Source organism: Trachypithecus francoisi, unplaced genomic scaffold, assembly GCF_009764315.1.
Source record: "Trachypithecus francoisi isolate TF-2019V2 unplaced genomic scaffold, Tfra_2.0 Lachesis_group3, whole genome shotgun sequence".
In the NCBI taxonomy this organism is placed as follows: domain Eukaryota; kingdom Metazoa; phylum Chordata; class Mammalia; order Primates; family Cercopithecidae; genus Trachypithecus; species Trachypithecus francoisi.
In genome coordinates this window covers 119,188,432-119,208,432 of record NW_022681468.1, presented here as the reverse complement: position 1 = coordinate 119,208,432, position 20,001 = coordinate 119,188,432, and the positions used below count along the sequence as shown (strand labels likewise).

The window sequence follows — 20,001 nt, the reverse complement described above, 5'->3', positions numbered from 1 at the left end:
CAACAACAACAATGCAATTCTCTCTGTCTCCTCCCCAGTCAAGGACTCGGCTGCCCTGGCTCCAGAGGCCCAGCTTCCCTACTCAACACTAGCCTCAGGGGCTTCTCTTTCCTCTCCCTTCACCACACCCAACTTCTTCTCCACTACTGGTATTCACCTAATGCACACATCTTTCTTCTCAACTTGTGCAAGAGAAGAAAACTAACACTTACTGGATGCCTGAATGAATGCCTGGGCACCTTCTAACCACCTGGCAAGGGAGGGGTTGTGCCCATTTAATAGATGCTTAGGAGGCTGGAGTAGGTAGCTAGTAATTGGCCAAATCTACCACTAGTAAATCTGTCAACCGCCACCCCTCATCCTAAGAATGTTCGTTCCTAACAAGATCCCCAAAGCAAGAGGGGTTGGTGGAGAGTGCCATAAAGAATAGATCTGAGAAGCTTCCAGATCTCACGCCTTACTAAGGGAGCTCGCCTGTCAATATGAGATGGTTTTCTGGTAACTGCGAACAGATAACAGAATACAGCGAAGGCCCACGGCTCCGGCAGGAGGAGGCAGTAAGTATTTCAGGTTATGGATAAAGGGCCCCACTCTCCCCCAGCTAAGCTGCAAACTGCCCACCTGGCCTCATCCCAAAGTTAATGGCAGCCACAGTAGCCATGGCTTTCGCCAGGGTTCCCTTTGTCAGTTCTGGGTGAAAGGCTGGCACTGCAGCCGTCGCTCAAAGCTGTCAGAGCACTTCTGTGATGTCTGTTGCTAGGCAGTTCATGTGCACGGTCCCAGGGTGGTCTGACCCCACATCTGCACTGAGACACTATGGCTGACACAAAGCTATGGGGCCTCTGGAGCCAGCATCACAGAGTCCAATGCAGAGATCCAACCCCTCCCAGCTAAGAAACTCCAGCTCCTCTAGGATAGGAGCTTACTCTGAGCTCCTCCACTTTTTCTTTTTTAAGAAAATGTAATTTTTTATATCTTATTACAAAACTAATACATGCTTATTTTAAGAAAATACTAAAAATAAGTAGACATTAAAAAGTTTTTTTCATTACCCTTCAATCCTACCCTCGGAAGATTCTACTATTAAATCTACCTAGGTTTTTATTTATGAAAATCTACACATTTCAAATGTATTTATACAGAAATGGACTCTTGTGAACCATACTGCTATACAGCTTGATTTTAATTTAGGAATGTTCTGAAGAAATTTTCTTGACCTTTTTAATGGCTACCTAGTAGTATTCCCTGGTGTGGTTGGACAATACAACTTTATCTGGATACCTGGTTTTAAAGTGAGTCTCCAGTAGGGCCCCTTTGTTTAGACCAATTGTTAGTAGGCCTGTTAATTCTGCTGGTGGTAACTATTTAGTAAAACCCAGAAAGCAAGGGCTGAGGTATTTAATCTGCATTTTATAGTGCAGAGCCAATAAGATCCCTCGAGGAAGAGACAAGGAAGAGGAGGGGAAGGAAGGCTTCAAAGAAGTAGCTTTGCTGCCTGTAGACACAGCTAACTCCTTTCACGAACAAGTCTGTTTCTTTTTTTTTTTTTTTTTTGAGACGGAGTCTCGCTCTGTCGCCCAGGCTGGAGTGCAGTGGCCGGATCTCAGCTCACTGCAAGCTCCGCCTCCCGGGTTTACGCCATTCTCCTGCCTCAGCCTCCCCAGTAGCTGGGACTACAGGCGCCCACCACCACGCCCGGCTAGTTTTTTTTTTGTATTTTTTTAGTAGAGACGGGGTTTCACCGTGTTAGCCAGGATGATCTCGATCTCCTGACCTCGTGATCCGCCCGTCTCGGCCTCCCAAAGTGCTGGGATTACAGGCTTGAGCCACCGCGCCAGGCCACAAGTCTGTTTCTAGAGAAAATGTGCATTGAACATTTGTACCCAAGGAAAGATGGAGTTGAATAGCTCCACGCACCCTGACTCTTATCTTACCAGGAAAGGTCTCTTCTCCTACCCAATCCTCTAGGCTCAGCTTTGCCCAGTTCAAAGGCTGTCTCCTCTGGATGCCCTCCCACCTCAGGTCAGAATGGATTTCTCTGTTGTACAAGCTCTAACAGCTCAGACAATGGAACCAGGCAGAATAAGGTGGACTTCCAGCTCTACCCTTTATCAGCTATGAGTCCTTGGACAAGTCAGCCGACCTCTCTGTGTTGTGCAAGGATCACATGTGTAATTACAGGTAAAAATGGAGTAGGTGCTCAGTCTTAGCAAATGGACAGATCCCAGGTGAAAACTGTTTCTTTTGCCTTTCTGCACTGCTTGGCAACCTGTGAGTTCCAGAAACAGCAACTGTGTCTTCTCCATCCCAGCACCTCCAACAGTGCCTAGCAAGTTTGCTTAGTACATGTCTTCTAGGTAAATTAGTGAAAATTTTGGAAAAGGTATATGAAGAGGCTGAGAAATGGTGTCCACAGGTGCCAACCGCCTCTCAGCTCCACGCCTTCCCTCCAAGGCCAATTAGATGCAGCCAGAACAGTTAGTTGGGACAGGAAGAATCAATGGGGTCATGAGGTGTCCTGCCTGCCCAAAACATGAACCAGAGAACCAACGTCAGAAACTTGGAACAAAGGCAGCAGCGGCTGTTTGGCAGGCAGTGGCTTTCAAAGCTGTTAAGCTTCCGAGGCTGAGAGGCTGGTTTTCTGCCTTAGTGTTGTCAGGTAAGAGCGTCCTCTTTGCAAAAGAGAAAAGGAATCTCCCATGCAAAACTGAAGCGTTCCTCATTTCCGAGTGCAAGAGCAACCTGCTGCAAAGAGCCAGAAACTCCCTCCAGGTCTCCTTGGGGTGGTTTGAAGGCACAGCGAGGACTGGCCCAGCAGACTCTGGGAAGCAGGGACAGGAGAGCCAAACTCCGAGGCTCCTTCCTCAGTGTGAGAGCAGATGCCAGGGCTTGTCAGACAGAGGGTCTGCTAACAACAATCTTGGGTACAACAGAAAGTGAAACGAGGATTTTTCCCTGACAGGTCTAGGGGCCAGCAGGCAACGCCCCACCTGACCCCCGTCCTTATCACAGCTCAGCACCTCCGCAGGCGGGCGGGCACAGCTATCCTCAGGCTGTATTCCTATCCCCTGCAACACGTCTGTTGGCTTCAGAGCACAATGTGCTCAAACACAGTGATGGCTGAGTGGGAGGCTGATACTGTTTGCAACTGGGTAGCTTTCCCCATGGCAGAGAAATGGAATCAATTCCACCATCAGAGAACGCCTGTCTCCAGCTTATACCATTCCTTCCAATATGGGAACTTCTCCATCCACAATATGAAAGGAAGTCAATAATTCCCTCTTGCACCGCTAACCCCAAAGAGGGGCTAGGAGCCTGGAACCAAGCCCATGCATGGGCGTTCACTTTTCTCTCCTTGAACATTTCCTGCCAGAGCATAAACAGGACAACGAACATGTACTCCACACAAGTGATAAGCGCCTGTGGCCTGGCTCAGAAGGTGCGGTCACTTCCAGGAGAGGTTGAAGGGAAGATCTTGCTTGCAGAGTATGTGTAACTGGATTATGCACATCACGCCTTAGGCCTTCGCTAGGTAATTTAATGCTGCGTTTCTCAGGTTCACAATTTGGGTTGAACTTAGTGAAGTTGTCTAAGCATTTCCAGAGCCAAGACATGCCAAGGGCTCCCACCAGAGGAGGCAAAGACCGAGTCCCGACTGCATAAAATGAACACTTCCTGCTCTCCAATGACAGCGAGAACAGCTCTGGCCTCCGACTGCTCCTTCTCTTTCACATCACTCAGTGGGCACCATAGCTCCGTGCGCATTGAGCTTCTGGGGTTAGTAATAGCTTTTAGTGTTCACAACAACCCTTGTGATCCCCACTTCAGAGATAGCGAACAGGCTTGGGAGGCTGAACAGCTCCATGAAGCCAGCAGCAACCAGAGCCCAGACTCAAATTCGGCATTACCTCCCTCCACCACAGCTGCCTGGCTGAAAGACGGATCCTAAGGCACATTCTCTTGGCCATCCTTTCCCTCATACAAAATTCAGTCAATTGATTGCAGCTCATCCACATCTTGGAGTGAATGCAAGAACCTTAGGTATGGCTTCAAAATACCCTGTGTATTCTGTGACTAGCTACAACCTCCCTCTTCCTCCCCTCCCTCCCACTTAAAAAAAAAAAATCAAGTCAGTGCTCTGTGACATCTCCCCTACTGTTAATTTCCAAGGGAATGAAGACCAAATTGTCAGTGGGTAAGCAGATGAGACCTCCTCCACTTTCCAGTCCAAAGACCTTGGGCCATGATACAGCAATTTTAAAAAGAGGGTTCCAGAAATGGGTGATACATCAGCTTACAGGGTCTTAAATCTGCTTGGGAAAGACAGATGCTGCCTTCTGCAAGTTGCTGACCAAGGGTCAAATTTCCCTCCTCGCGCTCAGGAATCTTGTCGTTCTAAAGCCCCTCCTGTTAATTTTATCCAAGAAGCATGTAAAAGAAACAGGGCTACTGTAACCAAGTCTTGCCAGGCCCCAGCTAGAAGAGAGACAGTCTTCTTCCTCTTTTCCCTCGGTGGACACCTGAGTTCCCTGTGGTCCAGCAGGGAGTAGGTAGGCTTGGCTCGAGAGCCCAGTTCCCTGTATCTGCTTTTCCTTCCCCTTTTCACACACACCACCCTGACCTTGGATCCTGCCCTTTCTCATCAGGAAGGAAGACCCCAGGAATACTCTAATCCTCATGATAAACACGCCACTGGATACCTCCCTGCCCATGCCAGAGGCATCTGATTTCTCTTTGAGTTGAGCTGAGCCATGACCTCAGAATCTTTCAAGTCTATGAGCAAGAAAGCCACTAAACAAGTAGGGCAGATGGAAGAACTGAGGCTTGGAGGAACAAATCGACTTGCCCAAAGCCCTCCTCTAAGTCCAAAACCAGGGTGCCAGGCCGTGTCTCCTTCCGGAGCAGCAAATCCAACAGTGCAGTGGGGGTAGCCACTGGAAGCTGCCAAGAGCCTCCTGGGACCCTCTTTCTCCTGCCCTTTCCTGCTGGGGCCAGGATGCCTGCCCTTTTGCTCAGCCGGTGGCTCTGCATCCCCTGTTATCCTTCTTCACCTCGCTTCCCAGAGGCAGCTCAGCTGCAGGCTCCCTCCCTGCTCTCCTCGAGGAGGAGATAAAGAACGCCCTGACTAGATTAGCGGCCTCCTTCGCTGGAGTGCAGTCAAGCACGGCTCCCCAGTGCGAGCACGCCTCGGCTGTCCGTAATTCCTGCCTTGTGAGGCTCTGTCAGGCGCAGCGATTAGACGGCTGCCTGCTTAATGACAGGGCGATGGCTGCATTCACTCGGAGCTGGAGAAGCAATTACCTTGAAAATGGGGGTCACAGGCCCCACTCGTTGGCTTTAATTGAATTCCAATGTCTGCCTCGAGCTGCCTCGACCTAACTTGTAGCTTCCTAAATACGACTTAAAGGAAGTACAGCTAATCCAAGCAGTGCTTCTCTCCCAATTTTACTCCTTTCTTAAAACTTAAAAAAAAAATTATTTTCATAAGAGGATTTTAATCCCAGCACTTTGGGAGGCCGAGACGGGCGGATCATGAGGTCAGGAGATCGAGACCATCCTGGCTAACACGGTGAAACCTCATCTCTACTAAAAAATACAAAAATCTAGCTGGGCGAGGTGGCGAGCACCTGTAGTCCCAGCTACTTTGGAGGCTAAGGCAGGAGAATGGCGTAAACCCGGGAGGCGGAGCTTGCAGTGAGCTGAGATCCGGCCACTGCACTCCAGCCTGGGCGACAGAGCAAGACTCCGTCTCAAAAAAAAAGAGGATTTTAATCCCAAAGAGGAAGGGAGGCAGAGAAGGAGAGGGGACCCTGCTGTGGCCACTGCAGGGGTAGGAGGAGTTGGCCTGGAAACCTCAAGAAGATGGTTGGACATGGGATAGGGGTGAGGAGCTGGAAGAGAAGTGTCAGAAAACAGAATTCACAAGGTATGTCCTACTCCTGCAGCCCCCTGCTACCACTAACAGAAGAACCACCAAGCTGAGAGCTGGTCACTGAGACAGATGACACAGGCCACCCTCCAGGGCTGCACCAGAGTCAGGGGAAGAGTCCTGGGCTGCGAGTCAGCCACCCGGGCCTCTGGCCTGGCTTTGCTCCTAAACATCATAATCACCTCCCCTCTCGGTAAAACCAGGGCATTGAGCTAGATCAGAGGTTCTTAACCAGGGGCCATTTTGCCTCCTACGAATATTTGGCAACGTCTAGAGATGTTTTGGAGTGTCACAAGTGTCGGGGGTGTTATTGATATCTAGTGGCTACAGGCCAAGGATGCTGCTGACCATCCCACAATGCACAGGATGGCAAAGAATGATCTGGCCCCAAATTTCAACAGTGTCAAGGCTGACGATCCCTGGGCTAGATGATCTCTGATGATACTTCAAACATTAAAATATCATGATTTCTCCTCTTGGGGTGCTGCCTTCCAGCACTGAACACTTCCTCACGTTCCAGTTTTAAAACTCCTCTCTGCCCATTCCACACAGTAGGCCAGGATTCAAACCAGGCCAAGGCTTGCAACCCCCACCCGCCCAAGCAGCAATGAGAAGTGTCCCTATGGGCTCAGCTCAGAAGGGTAAACCCACTGGGCTGCCTTCACCAAAGGACTCTGCAACCATCACGGGTCCTGACAGCGTGATGGAGGGGTCAGTGCCCGTAAGTGTCATTCTGTGATTCCAGCCTCCCAGCATTGCTGGTAGGAGTCCGGAGTGCCCAAAAAGATGAGCCGGTGTACGTTCTCCCTTTACAGATACAGGAACTGAGGCCCAAGGAAGAGAAGGGACTTGCCAAAGGTCACATGGGGGAACAACCATGACTAAAACACAGTCCTCCAGGTTTCTGCCCCAGGCGGAAAAGTCAAGAGTTATCATGTATCCCATCAAGCAGAGGAAAATTCTGGGGCCTTAGTTCCACCTTGAAATAGTGACTTCCCGTAAGAACAGAAAGAGGAAAGAAGACCAACCAGGTTCCCAGAATGTTAGAGTTGAATCAGTCTACTGCTTCCCAAGCCTAACTACACTTTAGAATGATTTAGAAATCACTAGGAACACAGATTTCCAGTCCCATCACCAGACCTATGGAAAAGACCTCTGGTGCAAGTGCCCCTGAATCTGTACTGTCCAGAAGCTCCTCCGTGGACTGGGAAGCAGTGATCCCATCCACCCCCTTCATTTTAGAGATGAAAGGTGGACAGGCACACCCCAAGGGTAAGAGCCTTGCCCAAAGTCACACTTAAAAGACTCTTCTTCCGCAGGTGCTTATCTTAAATGTCGCTAGCCTCACACCAAAGCAGCAAGTAGGAGCAAGATGCCACTTGAACCTAAGAAATGCATTAAAGATACAAGCCAGGTAGACCCAGCTTCCCCTTTCCACTAAGGGGCCAGTCTGGAAGTGGGCCTTACAGAGCACTCTTGGGTATGTCTTCCTGTGTAAAGGGGAGATGGGACTTCTAGAAAGTCAGGAAAACTCGTCTAGGCTCCCCAGCTGGAGTTCACAAGCGTATGTGATGAATGCTCAGTCAGGAAGCTTCGCACATGGGACAGCAAGACGTAAACCCAAATTCCACAGCACGATGCACATCAACAGTACAGCAGAGACTGCTCTGATCCCAGTGGCCAAAGAAGGGCAGACTTCTGCCAGGGAGGAGGCAGACAGGTGCTGGGGTAAGTGTGAGGAGGTGGCCAGGTACTGGCCAGTTGGCCTGGCCTTGAAGGTGACCCTAGGCCCCCACCCTCCTCAATAGCAAGGACACCAAAACCTAGTGGAAGATGAGGCAGATGGCTGAAGAGGTGGTTTTGAGGCTTGCCTGGCTTCCCTTTAGTTTGAGGCCTAGGAGGCAACTAGGAGTCAATGGGGAAACAGCCCCACAGGGATCCAAGCCCTTGGGGTGTTTGTAGAAGCCGGAGCCCTGGGACTGCCATTCTTTGAGGCCAGCTAAGGTCAGGGTCAATCTCTGGTTATGATAAATGAGAGGAATAAAAGGGCTATACACACGGTAAGAGGCAGATTGGGGAGTCCACGTACCCCGATGATGGCGTTCAGCTCCGTCATGGTGACCTGCTTGGCGCGTTCCACTGCCTGCGCCACCTGCTGCTGGTGCTGGAGGGAAGAGGGTGTGCGTTAGATGCAGCCACTGTCCTGGACAGAGGAGGTGACAGGCTGTGCAGCACTGGCAGGGACTCTCGGAGAGGCCCAGAGCAGACAGAGGAGCCCCACTGAACAGGCATAGGACACAAGCAGCGGGGAGAGTGACAGGCAATTTTCCTTTCTCTTTTAGACCTTTGTCAATGAGCATGTATTAGTTTTGTAACTGAAACTTCTTTTTAAGTTCTAAAATAAAGACGCATGCCAAAAGAAGGCTATTAGTCAACCACACACACAAATTTTTTCATGCAATTTGCATATGAACTGGATATCAGATGGTATTACAGGACGATTATTAATTTTCTAAACACGGTAACAATACTGTAATCATGAAGGACGGTATCCCTGTTTTTAGGAGATGCAGTTATAGTTTTAGTGGTGAATTGTCAGGATATCTGCAATGTACACTCAAAGGATTTGGGGAAAAAGTGTATCTACATATACCTTATCCATAAATAGAGAGAAAACAAAGTATGTTTCCAGATAAACAGATAAAGAAAGAAAAAGTGGTAAAATAAACCCTAACATAAACCACGGACTTTGAGTGATGATGTGTCAATGTAGATTCATCAGTTTCAACAAATGTACCACTCTGGTGAGGATGCTGATAGTTGGGGAGGATATGGGAAATCTCTGTGAACCTAAAACTGCTCTCTAAAAACATAAAGTCTATTTTAAAAAGTGGTTGCATTAATTCCCTTTGGCCTTGAGGTAGTACCAGCCACATACACAGCTTTCTCCCCTACTGGGCTGCAAGCTCCGAGGGCATTGCCGTATCTGATTCTTATATATTAATTCAATCATTTATTGGTCACCACTCTGTGTCCGAGACCCAGGAGTCTGTGAGGGAGCCGACATGGTCCCAGCCACCGAGTGGGAGCAGAGGGCAGGGCCTGCCCTGGCTGGAGTGAAATCGGGACAGAAACAGAGCCTGCTAAAGTCGGCCCATCTGTCTGGTCGGCACCAGGGGACTTCTTTGGAAGATTTATCTCAAATCACGCACTGGTCCAGCCGCTGTCCCAAATGGAGGTCCCCTGGAAGGCAGGCTTAGAAGGTGGTCATGCTCCCAGCAAGGACACTCTGTACCAGGAACTGAGGTCCCCTTTGGGCTGGGGATGCTAGTTTGGATGGGAAAGAGGCACCCACTGACCACTGATGGTTAGGTCGCACGCCAGAACCCCCATCTCTGGACTCAGGCAATGGCAGAGAAACAATTCTATCAGAAGAAGGAGCAAATGGTCCCTCTGATAGGGCCCCCTGCCTTCATACTGGCCGGAGAAGGCTCTGGAAATCTCCAGGTTGTCAGCTCAGTCAGTATGAATGGACAGGGGCTGAGACTGGGGCTAGGGCTGGGGCTCAGGCTCCAGTGAGACCCCACTAGTCACTGGGCTGATTTGGAAAGAAAAGGAAGAAATAATAAAAGAAGGTCTTACCTCTTGTGACAGGAAAGGCATGATCTGTGCTAAAATTGTATTCAGTCTCTTTGCAATCTCTGTCTGCAAAGGCAAGGAGACCACATGAAGCTCAGGCAAATAAATTAAGTCACTGAAATGTCACAGACAAGTGGAAATGCAAACTCCCCCCCCCAAACCACAGCCCCTCTCCATGGGGCTCCATCCTTTCTGCCCTCAGTCTGCCTCCTGCCAGGAGGCTCTAGCTAAATCCACAGCATGAAGAAATCTCTTTCAACTCCCTCACAGCCAGGATGCCTACATTTTGGGGAGCTCCAATTTCCATCAGAGGTGGTATATATGTCTGGATCAGAATATAGTTTGCATCCTCTGGATGGAATCCCTAATTAAAGCAAAATGAAATAAAAATCACCCCCAACAATCCAGCAAAATCCATTATAAGAGCGAAACACAGTTTAGTGAGAGAGGAACTGCTCTGCCCGCTGGTGCCCAGTGCCAATAGGACACGAGCTCTGAGACAAATGGGACAGAGCTGATAAGTGGTCCTATGTGGCAAAGGGTTCCCTGGGACTAGCCCCTCCCTCACCAAGATCAATCCATACCCCATATATATGCTACCAGCCTAAAATCCTACCATTAAACCTTTTTTTTTTCCTCCCCACTGAGACACGGTCTCACTGTCACCCAGGCTGGTGTGCAGTGGTACGATTTTGGCTCACTGCAGCCTCGACTTCCTGGGCTCAAGTGATTCTCCCGCCTCAGCCTCCCAAATATCTGGGACTACAGGTGCACCGCCATGCCCAGCTAATTTTTGTATTTTTGTAGAGACTGGGTTTTGCCATGTTGTCCAGGCTGGTTTCAAACTCCTGGGCTCAAGTGATCTGCCCACCTTGGCCTCCCAAAGTGCTGGGACTACAGGCATGAGCCACCACGCCCCACCAACACTTCATTTTTTAGGATACAGCATTGCCTTGTCTAAGAAGCTGCTCAGAGACGTAATTCATTAGATCCCCAATCCCTCACAGAAGTCAATCTTAGGAAGGCAGATCAATTCTCTGCCTCATCTCCCAACACCCCAGAAAAGACTGCATTTAGAAAGTCAACAGTTTCCACCAGCATCCTATGTAAACTTTAGATCTCAGATCAAGAGTGGTGCTATAAGGGTTAACTGAGTCCAGATGGAAAGGCCTAGAACCACTTACAGATGACTCTCAGAATCGCTTTTCTTATCTCATTCTGAATCCTGAGCCCGCCAGGACTAAGGTCCCAAAGCTGGCTTCAAAGCTCTCATCAGCACATAGCAATCTTTCAGAGACAAAACCATGACAACAGCCTTTAAAAATCTGTGAGTATCTGCATGTCAAATGATTCTGGATGAGAAATCCTTGTGCACTTAAAATAAAAACAATCTGAAGGCGCATAAATAGACCCTGGACTTTGGGAGAATTCCTGGGGCTAACACCCTCCACCTCCTCCACCCGTGGCCACTGAAGAGGACATCTCTGGTTTGTGGAAAAGCAGACCATCAACTAAAGAGCCTTATGGGCTTTTGCAGGCCTGCGTGCTGGGCTGCCAGCCATGGTGGCAGGGCTCGCCAACCTACAGAGCCTGTCCGCTACAGTGGGGGATCCTGGTGGGGAGAAGATCAGGAATCACTGCTGTCAGCTTTCTGCCTGGAACACTCTAGCTCCTCAGGAACAGAGTCAAGTGTTTTCCAGCCGGCACCACTGTTGGCATTTGGGGAGAGACAATTCCTGTTATGAAGGACTGTCACTCACATCCCAGGCCAACTGTGTCAACAACGGCCCCCACTTCCGAACTGCCCAGCTCAGACCCACTGGGACTCCACGTTGACATGTGTGGGGCACTCTAGCCAGGACACCATACATCAGGGTTCCCCAAACGCATAGATAATTCACTGCTGTGTAGAGCTGTTCTGTGCACTGTAGGGCTTTTAACAGCATCCCTGGCTTCTCCACCTCCTAGACACCCTTCATTCATACTCTAAGGAACCCGGGAGGATTACTAAATAATCATTATATAAATTATTAATCTAGTTAAGTGGGAAGAACTCTCCCAAACAGAATCCTTCCTCACTCTGCTTATTTTTTCCCCGCCTAAATCAACTGATAGTAGGAATGGGGAATGAAGGAAAAAAGTCCGGGTTGGATAGGGCAGGAGTTCTAGAAACAAGCATAGGCTGCACCTCACTCCAAACCTGCACAGAGTAACAAGTTCGCTCACCTTTGAGTTCACATGCCAAATAAGAATAGAAAGATATGTAAAAATAAAAAGCAAACAAAAGTAAACAAAAGAAACCAACCTGACTGTTCAGGAAGCTCACAGGTCCAAGGCCCGTTATCTCAAACAATGATAGAGCAGTGCCTGGTACACAGTAAGTGCTCAACAAATGTTTGGCCCAAAGAATAGTATCACTGGCATCTACGCATTTATTGAGACTTCATATTGCAGTGACCCCTGGCTGTGGATCTGGGCCTGCCCCAGCGTGGGCGGCATCCGTGGGAGGGGCCGTGGTGGATGGAGTGTTGACATACAACTGGCTGGTGGGTAGCCAGTGGCCCAAGCCCTTCACCAACGGTGTGGGGCGGCACCTCCAAGCCAGGCCAATCGCAAGCCACCTAGATGGGTCTCTGACCACTGCCCCTCCCCATGGCCAGGAAGGTGGGGGGCAAGTTCAGAACATCCCCAGTCACTCTGGCCTCCTCAGCAACTATTAACTCTCACAGTCTCTGGGAGGGCAGGGGGCAGGGTGATTATAAAAAGGTTCTGACTGTAGCCTCCTTCCACTGGCAAACAGGCCAAGGGTCAGGGTCTTGGGAGTTGACAAAAAAGAAAAGTAGCTGACCTTGCCCTTCCCCACACCCTTCAGCAAACACATGACCAAAGGCTTCCCACAGATAGGATCTTCCCATAGGGCTGGTCTGGAGCCCAGCTCACTCTGGTTATGAGAACAAGGGATCTCCCAGGATTTATGTAGCCATCCGGGCAACCAGGTGACCACAGCTGGGTGGCTCAGGCCAAGTTCTCTCTCATTCTCACCCCTCCACCCTTCTAAAGTAGTTCCTGCCTCCCAGCACCACAAACAAGCGTCAACTGAGGGCTATCACAACAACGCCACACAGATACAGAACCTTCCACGAGCCTGGGGTAGTGGCGTTCAGGCTGTCTTTCCTGAGGCCCACGTTCCATGAAGAGAGGCCTCTCTGCATGGCAGGAAGGCCTTTGGCACGTCACAAGACAGGACTGTGTGGGGTTGAGGCAGACAGAGGGGAGGGGCTGGGTTTATGTTGGGAGAACCTCCTGGTTCATGGTAAAAGTTGTCCCAATGTAAACCCAGCCCCTTGCTTGGGAAAGGGGTGTGAAGCAAGCACATCCTATCCCTCCCAGCTGTCACTGTGCCATCATCTCCTAGTACCCTCTTGGGGTCTCCCCACAACGTGGAAACAGGGATTGGTCCTCCCCCATCTCTACAAAGGTTGCCCAACCCTGAGAATGGGCTGCGTGTACTCTGCAGAGTCAAAGCATGAACAGGAAAGCTGTTTGCTCAACATTTTAAAAACATGTTTATTTTTTGGAGGGTGGCGCTTGGGGGAGGGGAAGTTCCTGGAAAGGAAAAGCTGGCTTAACAGAAGCCCTCCTAACAACAGTAATGGCCGCTGACATCGCCCACCCAACTTGCCATGTGTGCATCCACAATAACCCAGCAGAGAAGGCGCTTGTCAACATCTCCACTTTTCAGATGGGGAAACTGATGCCCAGCCATTAAGTGACTTCACTAAATGACTTCCTACCAAGAAGCCGAATTTTGACATTTCAAGAGAGTTTAGAGAAATATTTCTGAAAGAAAAACCACCATTAAGGTTAATAATTGACAGCACTTCTGATTAGAACAGCTGTTAAAACAGCATTGGATCCAACTCAAACAAGCTCTAAACATCAGTTCCAAAAAAGGAAAAAAAAAAATTGTTGAAGTGTGACTTCAACAATTGGGACAGGTCACAAATCACAAACTGGAACTCCATCATACGCTGGAAAACTCCTTTTGGCAACTCGGCACAATCCGTTGTTATCAATAAGGCGGCTGTAGTTTCCAGAGGCCGACCTCCATCCTTCCCTCCATCTCGGTCCCACAAAGCCACTGCTTTTGAGCCAGGTCTTCAGAAGCGAACCTGAGAGGTGGTGGGAGGTGGGAAGACGGCTCCCTTTGGAAAGCACTTTGGAAAAGGTGTTCAGGGAGGCTGGTGCCGCCTTTGAAAGTTTCTTTTCAAGTATGGTTCAAAGCAGGCGGCTTTGTTGGTGGAAAAACATTGTTCCTCAGAAGGAACTAATCTACTAGATACAGACAGAGAAGCAGTTCAGAGAAATGGGGACAGAGGTCCTGCTACATTCAGAATCTGCACTACCAACTGGGCGCTGGGAGTAACATCTGCCCTGCATCTCTGTCGAGATTGTTAGGCAAATAAATGACAGAAAACAAGATAGTGGGGGGCAAGGGTAATTTCCCAAAGAGCAATCTGTTCCATGCGTCTTAGTAGCTCCCATTTGCATGATCATCTCCTCATTAAAGCAGGACCTCTGAACATCTTGCTGTAAACCGAGGGTACTTGAGCATTCTAAAAGTCTATTTCTCTAACCACAGTCTAGTATTCACGTTTGCTGCTAGTTCAGACTATCCTTGGCCCTTGACCCAAGACACTAAATTAAGGGAGATGGAGTCCGCTCTTGATCTGTACCCCCCAGCAATCTCCTGCTCCTGGTCTTGCAGCACCCAGCCGGTCCTTGCCCTTATTTTTAATTTAGGTGACTGTGTTCAACACACAGTCGAGAGCAACTTCCACCAGAGGGTCTGTCTGCTAGTTAGTTTTAAACTGCCCTGTCCTGTGTACCTGTGGACTCTGAATGTACAATTCCTTTTAAACTCAGCCAAATAAGGGCAAGGAGAAGAGAAAGCTGCCCCTTTAAAGAATGTGGTATGCTCCAGTGCCACGCAGAAATGAGCTGGCTTCTACCTCCAATTCTGCCTACATTTAGTTGTGTGGCTTGGGGCAAATCACTTCCCCTCTCTGGGTATTAATTTTGCCGTCTGCAAAATAAAGGGATTAACTAGATAATGTATTAAGATCCAGGAGCGCTAACTTACAGAGTTTTAGAACCCTAAATGTTCCCGATTTGCTGTGCAGCTTATAATTTCCTCCATAAAGATCCATAAAACAGAGCATCACATGAATTTACAAAGGACCAGCGGAGAAGAGCCAAGCCACCTTGAGATGTGGATGGATGCTGGCTGCTGGCTGGGCAGCTGGCTGACCTGGGCTGGGTCCCAAGGACCAGCCTTCAGAGCACGAGCCATTCAAATTTGTCCATCAGCAAAACTGCGCTTCACTGTGGAAGAGCCTCTAGGCAAGAACAATGATATCATATTTCTAAGTGTCAAGCCCCTACTGTGCAGTTTCTGTGATTCACAAGGGAAGACTGGTTGGTGAGGCTAAGACAACCAGGCCAGGGTTCTCCAAGTTGTTGCATTCAGTGGGAAGTAATTCCATGTCTGTTAGACAGGCAAGCCGGCCATCCCATGCTACTAGGCGTCTAGTTACATTTGTGAAATGAGGATTCCTTCTTCGGAAAATCAGGGCAGTGTCATGCAAAGAGCATGGTACTGTGAGTCTAGAGACTGTTTGTGGATGTGTGTGAAAGATGAGATGAGGAAGGGACCTGCCCATTTGAAAGGTGAATTACATTGCAAAGCCATGGGGAAGTGATGATTTTCATCCCAGCAGGCCTCTGGGCCTCAGGTTACTCCTCTAGAAAATGCGTGTGTTTAGGGGTGTCGTCTCAGTCAGCTCTGAGGTTCTTAAATTTTAATCAGGTTTTACCTGGTTCTCCGACTGAGTTCTTGGGATTTGAAAACAGTCTGCTTCATCTCGAATGAAATCTCAGAGCTGCAGGGAGAGGCTGGGGTGGGAGGCTGTGCAGAAAGAGGTGCCCTGGCCCCAACCTTCCCAGCAGCCTCCCAGCAGCCAGGCGCCAATCACCCAGATTCAGAACACCACGTCTGGGCATTTAACTTAAAATATCCCATTGCATTTCCTAGGCAATACTAAATGGATAGCCCCTCAATGATTTGACTAAAAGAAGATATTCCTTGCCAGGTAGTTTCTCCTTAGGCCGAGCTCAGAGAACACTGAAATAAAGCAAGCGGGTGTTTTATCAACAAAGGAAGAAATCCATGGGGGGCCGGGGGACAGCCAACAAAAGCTGGGATGGGGTTCCCAGGCCCTGTTCCATGCACACCATGGGCTCTGAGAGGAAGCAGTGCTACAATATAAGAAGGGGAGGAGGGTCAACAAATGATCCATGGAGTAGCCTTGGGAAACGTAGCCCCTCCCGCTACTGGAGGGGCTGGTGAAGGTTCACATCACAGATCACTCAATGATAGGTGAGCCTTCTTAAAGGCCCTTTTAGCACTGACATATTGATCAAATTATATATAACTACAATGCCATTAAATATTTATGCCCTCCGAGGAAGACTGCTGAATTCTTTATGCAGGGAGGACTTGGTACAAGACAGGCCCAGCCCCCTCAGCGTGACCCTGAGGATCTGTCTCCTCGGGGAGGGACGGGGGTGCTGGCCTGGGCTAGCCTGTGAGGACACTCTGGGCACCAGCCCCTGTGCCCTCCACAGGCGGGTAAGGATGACAGTGAGGATCCAGGGCAGGGAGAAGGAAACACACTCACTTTTCCCCAGCTAGGACCAACCAACGGCAAGGGACTCTGGGGTTGCTGGGGTTGGGACCACCCTTCTGCACACTTCCCTGAAAGGAATCCCACCTCCCCTTTTCTTCCAGGGGTCTACAGTGTGAGGGAACTGGGGATAGTGAGGCTGAGTGAGCACGCATCCAGGCAACCCAATCCCGGAAAGACGTGGCAACATACAGTCCAGAGTCCTGTGTTCCTAGCCCAGATCCACCCTGCACTTGGGCCTCAGTTTCCACTGAATAAAGAAGGCCGATCTGAGTCCAGTGTAATAATCGGAGCTCTCAAAAATGAATTAGGTGCTGTGTGAGTGCCCTGCCCTTGGGAGCATTCCATGGAGACCCAACAGAGACTTGGAGGCAGACACCACAGGGCCCATATGACAGCTCAAGTCCCTCCCGGCTTTGGGACTCTAAGAGTTTCATTCCTCAGACTCTCAGTTTCCATCTACCGGGCTTCCTGTTAACAAGATCCAATAATCTTTAAATATTTGTTCACTTTAATTTCTTGGTTCCCAAACACTAAACTCTGCTTGCCTCCCACCCCTACTTGTGGGGGGAGATGACTCTCAAAGAGCTTGCTTGTACAGACAGAACAGGGAGTGCTTTTTCAGATTACACCTTCCCCCAACACTGCCCATTCATCCCAGGCACACCACCCCCACCCTTCCCTCTCTCCTTCTCCTCCTCCCTCCCCTCAGATAACCCCCTGCCCCCTCCCCCACCTTCCCAGACTCCATTGGCCAACTCCTGCCAGGAGGAAAAATTCTCAATTCATCCCTGTGGGGTTGCCATGGCAACCCCCAGCCACCTAATCCCCCTTGGAACATTATGCAAATCTCCCCTTGCCCCTCAACAGGCTGTAAAAGTCACATTACCCTTGCAGAGACAGCTCATTAAATTTTGGGGGTCTCCTCACATCAGGTCAGCACTACAAACGAAATGCTGGCTAGGATTTTTTAAGGGCATGGACTCTTTGGGAAACCCAAGTGGCATGAGGGAAGACTAAGGTGAGGGGAAGAGGAATGACTGTAGGCAGAGACAGAGCCCCATTCTATCTACCTACCATCTTATTCACAACCAAAGAGCATACCTCTTCCATAAATTAAAATAAAAAGGGTGAGAGGGTCTTCTTTCTCCAAATAAGGAAGGCAGGAGTGATGGCATTTCTTAGGCTATGAAAATCAAGATCAGTCATTTAGAAACTTATTTTACATGATAAGTCCCTTCTCAAACTGACCTCCTCCCAAGTCACACCATTTGACCTCTCATTTTACAGATGAGGCAAAAGAGGCCCAGAGTGGGCAAGAAGCTGTCACACAGGAAGACCACACGGGAAGACCAGGTGGTAAGCAGATCTCCCAGGTTAGAGCCAGACTTCTTCCCTCTATATCAAGGCCTCTCAACCAATAGTAATTGTTTCCCCAAGGGATTCTGGCAATGCCTACGGTCATTTCTGGATGTCACAACTGGGGCACTGATAAAGACAACTAGTGGGAAGAGATTAGAAATGCTGTGAAACATCCTAAACACAGAGGACAACCTCACCACAAAAAAGTATCCAGCCCCAAATGCAAACAGCACCCAGGCTGGGAATCCCCCATCCATATGTGGCTGACACTCAGGTTTTACTGAATTCTTCAAGGGTTCATCTGGTTTCTTCCTAGCACTGGAATTGATGCCTATAGTACGGTGGTCTGGGGGTGGACACGTGGGAAGATCATAGAAGACCTCATCTTGATATGGTCTGTGGATAAAGATCACTGAGGTCCACGAGGGAAGCAGGCCTGGTTTCCAGTTCTGAACTGGCCGCTGGTCGGCTGTGCAACAATGAGCAAGTTACTCAACCTCTTTAACCGTCAGTGCTGCTATCTGATGCGTGGCGCCCACGGTGCCTATGCTGCAGGATTGTAGAGCCAACAAGTCACATATGGGAAAGGGCTCTGAGAAATCTTACAACATATGCAACACCAAGGATCTTGTCCTCTATGTCTGAGGTCTTGACAATTTGGGGCCTCTGTCCCTTTGTGAGAATACCTTGCTTCGGCTTTTCCATGTGCAAGGTATTGTGCTAAGCAGGCTATATGCATCCTTCATGGCACTCCCTAGAACTGTAACTATACAATTTATGAAGCCACCAGCCACCTCTGGCTAGCTAAATTTAATTAAAATTAAATGTCAAACTCAGTTCCTCACAGTAGCCATATTTCAAGTGCTTACGAGCCACACGTGGCTGGTGGCTGCCTTACTGAAGAGTGCAGACACACAGCATTTCCATCACTGAAGAAAGTTCTACTGGGCAGCACTGCCCCAACAGGCAGGTGTTATTATTATCTCCACTGCAAACTGAAGATCACAGAGGTCAGTCTGCTCAAAGTCACACACCAACAACAGGAATTGATCTGGGACTCAAACCCACATCTGTCTGACTCCAAAGTCAACCTCTTAGCCATAAAGACAAATCTCCCAGCTTCTGGTGCTCTACACGTAACTCTCCAGGATCACCCGGCAAGAACCTGTGATCTTCTGAGGGAGAAACGGAATTCACTGGCCAAGAAAAACCCCACCCATCACCCAGTAGGCCTGGAAAATGCCCAATGGGCATTCAGCGTCCTGGGAGTTTAAGAAGGGAGTTTGCCCAACATCTCTGGGCAAATGGATAGTGAGGAAGCGCTGGGTAGGGGTCTCTTGAGAAGTAAGGTGAAAAGCTAGGTAACAGAACAGTGAGAAAATCCAAGACGCAAAGAGAAAGGGGTATCTAGACACTTCTCAAGTTCCTGCAGGCCGGGCCTGTGGGTGCCACACACAAGGACTGGGTGACATGGAGGCTGAAACCAGGCCAACAGCGGAAAGACCCTGTGGGGGAGCGGCAGGTCTTTCAAGCTCTAAACCAGGCTGCTTCTCCCCCATTTCAAGTCTGGCTTCATGGAGATCCCGTGTTTCTCTGGGATAAAGTATGAGATCCCAGGGATTGAGGGATGGTAGATGGGAAATTCTTCCCGTCTTTCCCCAGGGCTTCTGCTGTTAGGCAAAGCAAAATAAGAACTGGACTTTAGCTTTCTTCACTGGAGATGGAGATCAGAGGAAGGGGCCTCCTTCTAGGAAAATAGGCAGGTAAGGGTTTAAGGATGAGCTAAAGACCTATTGACCAATCAGTACCAACAGGCTCACTTCCTCTATCTCCCCTGCTCCTCCTTCCTCTATCCCACCCAACCAGTTAGACCCTCATTCCACACCATCTGGCATCACCTGCTGCTTCTGAGCCCTCTGAGTGTCCTACTTCTCCCTGGACAGAGGCCAGGAAGGTTAATAGAAGTTCTTGTACCCCACCCCCACCAGAGAGCTAGAACAGACTCCCATCCCTTGTCCAGTAGTCTGCACTGAACTGCCTTCCTCTTCTCATTTTCCCCAGCAGAAATTGCAAAGCATCACCGGTTCCAAAGCATGCCCCTGCCAGTATTATCAGAATTAATCAGTTTCAGATCCAAACTCAGCAAAGACCTGTCGAAGGCTAGTCCAAGGGAAAGATTTGGGGAGTGGGTGAAGGGCCGCCTCCTCCAACCTTTTGTTCATATAGCTGGCTGGGTGATGTAGGAGTCTAAACCTCAAGTCTTCATGGCTGACCAGGAAGAGAGAGCCCTCTCCTGTACCCAAATTGCATTTGGTACTCAGTGCT

At 49.3% G+C, this 20,001-nt stretch overlaps 1 protein-coding gene across 18 annotated transcripts in view; it reads right to left on the bottom strand.

Annotated features, from left to right (window-relative positions):
* Window positions 1-20,001, bottom strand: part of TLE3 (TLE family member 3, transcriptional corepressor) — a 50,825-nt gene that overhangs the window by 19,207 nt on the left and 11,617 nt on the right. For 11 of the 18 annotated variants that reach the window (XM_033189561.1, XM_033189565.1, XM_033189564.1 and 8 more), the window contains 2 exons: window positions 9,572-9,634; window positions 8,019-8,093 (listed from right to left, as the gene is read on the bottom strand). In XM_033189561.1, coding sequence (XP_033045452.1) covers window positions 8,019-8,093; window positions 9,572-9,634 — 138 coding nt within the window. Of the gene's footprint in view, window positions 1-7,988; window positions 8,094-9,571; window positions 9,635-20,001 lie in introns of all 18 variants that reach the window. The other 7 variants (XM_033189557.1, XM_033189559.1, XM_033189560.1 and 4 more) reach the window with 1 other exon arrangement.